This window comes from Psammomys obesus, unplaced genomic scaffold (assembly GCF_907164565.1).
Source record: "Psammomys obesus unplaced genomic scaffold, mPsaObe1.curated_primary_1811, whole genome shotgun sequence".
Classification (NCBI taxonomy): Eukaryota; Metazoa; Chordata; class Mammalia; order Rodentia; family Muridae; genus Psammomys; species Psammomys obesus.
In genome coordinates this window covers 2,252,613-2,255,389 of record NW_026596166.1, presented here as the reverse complement: position 1 = coordinate 2,255,389, position 2,777 = coordinate 2,252,613, and the positions used below count along the sequence as shown (strand labels likewise).

Sequence of the window (2,777 nt, the reverse complement as noted above, 5' to 3'; positions counted from 1 at the left end):
CACACACACACACACACACACACACACACACACACACACACACACACGGCTGCTCCTCTCCCCTGAGAGCCAGGCCTGGCAAGAGCCCTGTGTTTTGCCTTGAGTTTGGTTTTCTTGTCTGGGCAGGATCAAGAGCCAAATCCATCATGCTCCTGCCTGCCTGCCTCCAGCTAAGCCTTCCAGGAGATGGCTGTTCTCCTCTCTGGCTTCCAGCTTGGGCCTTCCCCATCCCAAGGCTGTGAACTCTCCTAAAAGGCCCGATGCCAACAGGACCCCGTAACTTCCCTGGTGAGCACAAGGATTGCTTCACGTGAGAGGGAAGTAGATCTACATGGCAGTGAGAGCAGGTGGTGATCATAGCAGGGGTCTTGGGCCAACTTCCACTTGCCTCAGGATCAGACTGGGAAGAGGCCCTGGCCTTTCAGCCTCGCCCTGTGCTGCTGATTCTCCCCACTTCCTGACACCCTGGATTCTAACCCAGGCCTCCCAAAAGAGAAGGGCACCCCCCCTCAGCATCCTGGTGAGGGTCAGCCCCTGCTCTGTCTCTGCATAGTAGTAGGGAGTCATGTAGGGGACCCCACGATTGGGCGGAGGCTCACAAAGCCCTGTCTCTAGGGTTTGAGCTGGAGGAAACCCCATTCCTCCAGGGGCCCCTACCTCAGCCTGGCAAACATCAACCAACCCATGTCACAGCAGTTCGGCCGTCTCACAGACTGTAGTTCAATGAGAGACAGAGGTTCCCCACAGCCTGTCACTGTGAGCTGGATGAACCATCTTATCACTTAAATGGAAAGGATACAAAGTGAACATGGAATTCTGGACAGGGGGACACTGGTTAGCCGCTGATCTGGCATCAGCTTCCTCTCCTCCTTGCTTATAGCTTTGAACAAATGCACCCCTCGCCTTCCTGTGTCACACACTGTGCAAAACAAGGCAGAACAGGAAACAGAATAGGAAAGGGACTTGAGCCCTCACAGCTAATGGGGCTGATGTGACCAGGTGAGCCAATGAGAAAGACAGTCTCTTTCCTCCTCACCACCCCACTTCCTAAGATGGTAAGCCCAAAACAGCCAAAGGGCTTAGCCACAAATAAATGTGTGTGTGTGTGTGTGTGTGTGTGTGTGTGTGTGTGTGTGTGTGCTATGATATTTTACCAACATAAATATCCAGTGTTGCCATCAATGTTAAAATATTTTTTTAGGTGTCAGGGATCAAACCCAAGGCTTCCTGCATGCTAGGCAAGTGCCATACCACTGAACCTCTTCCAGGTTCTTTCATCCATTTTCTACCCTGACCTAAGCATACAGGGAGTCCCGGAGTCTTGCTTCTTCTCCGTGGGATGATGAGGGGGAGGACGAAGGATGGAATGCACATCCCAGGCAATGTTCCCTCGCGCACATACACAGGTGTGGGGTGGTGCCTGCCTGCCTCCCTCCCTTCCAGGCCGTAAACTACACAGCATATCCGTGGCGCTTTATATTCCAATACCGTATCGTTCCGTTTTAACTGACACATGGCTGGGCGGCGTGCGTGGAGTCCACACTGTGATGTCGATCATGGGCACGGTATGCAATGATCACATCAAGGTAACTAGCACGTCCATCAACCCGAACATTTGGTATCGTTTCTTGGCGTTGGAAACATTCAAAGTCCTCTCAGCTCTTTCAGGATACACTCTTAACTGCGGCCAGGCATAGTTAACCATGGAATGTCAGAAGTCATTCCTTCTTTCCAGCTCTATCATGCTCTCTCCACCCTGCACCCCACTGTCACCTCTGACCTTACTGTAACAAGGCACGTGTGTTGTTGCAGACTAACCCAGGGCCTTGAGCGTGCTAACCATGGATCCTGCTCCTGGCCTCGTCCTCAGTCCTGGTAAACTCTTTTAAGAGATCGGGGCAAGAGCCAGCCCCGAACCACAGTAGCCAAGGGGGGGGGGGGGGGGGGGGAATCCGCCTTTGTGGTCCGGTCCAGCCCCGCTGACCAGTGGGAGCTTCTGCCACCTTGTCCGCGCGTCCAGCCACCACCCACCCCGGGGCAAGAGGCCAAGGCACACTCACCCTCTTCACGAGGAAGCCCTCCTTGAGCACGCCGTCCTCCATGTCGCCGGTCCAGGTGAGCCGTCCCCGCGCTCCGCCGCCTGCGCTCCGCCGCCCGCGCCCAGGAAGCCGCTCCCTCCCTCCCAGCGACGCCCCCTGGCGCGCTTCCAGAGCCGGAGCCTCGGGCCCCGCGGGCAGGAAGTCTGGCCGGGTCGGGACTCCTGCGCGGACTTTTCCACGTCAGGTGCCCAGTCTGCCAGCCCTACCCCGCGCGCGATCGCCCACGTAAAAGGTCCTGGCCTCGCGTCTGGAGTTGTGAGCCATCCCTGAGCGCGGAGGAAACCGAGGCCGGGGAGCGTGTGGATTGGGTAGAACTGGGCTGGGAGAGCTCAAGAGTCGCGCGTTTGAGGCGGCTGGCGCAGTCTGCAGAGCCCTGTGCGCAGAACACACTCCACATCGCACATCTTCATCTCAGAAACAAAACAAAACTCCAAGAGCCAAAGATTTTAGCAATCCGGGGTGAGTTTAAAGACCGTGCAAAATAAACCGGTTGTCCGTATGAGTCGTATGTTAATGCCATGTCTTAAAGCAAAAATTAATGTCTGTGATAAACAAAAATACCCTGATAGCATCAACACCAATGTTGGTGCCTGAAAGAAAAGGAAACGTCGGTAGTGCTGATCTGTTTAGAATTCCTGATATTTCTTCTTTGCTCTACAGAGGGACAGGCTGGCTAGG

The 2,777-nt window shown here is 55.0% G+C and overlaps 1 protein-coding gene across 1 annotated transcript in view; it reads right to left on the bottom strand.

Annotated features, from left to right (window-relative positions):
• Nucleotides 1-2,166, bottom strand: part of Plek2 (pleckstrin 2) — a 17,142-nt gene extending 14,976 nt beyond the window's left edge. Inside the window, exon 1 of the mRNA XM_055595346.1 lies at nt 2,061-2,166. Within this exon, the coding sequence (XP_055451321.1) occupies nt 2,061-2,102 (42 nt within the window). The 5' untranslated portion in view covers nt 2,103-2,166. The remainder of the gene's footprint in view (nt 1-2,060) is intronic.
• Between the last annotated feature and the right edge of the window lie 611 nt (nt 2,167-2,777).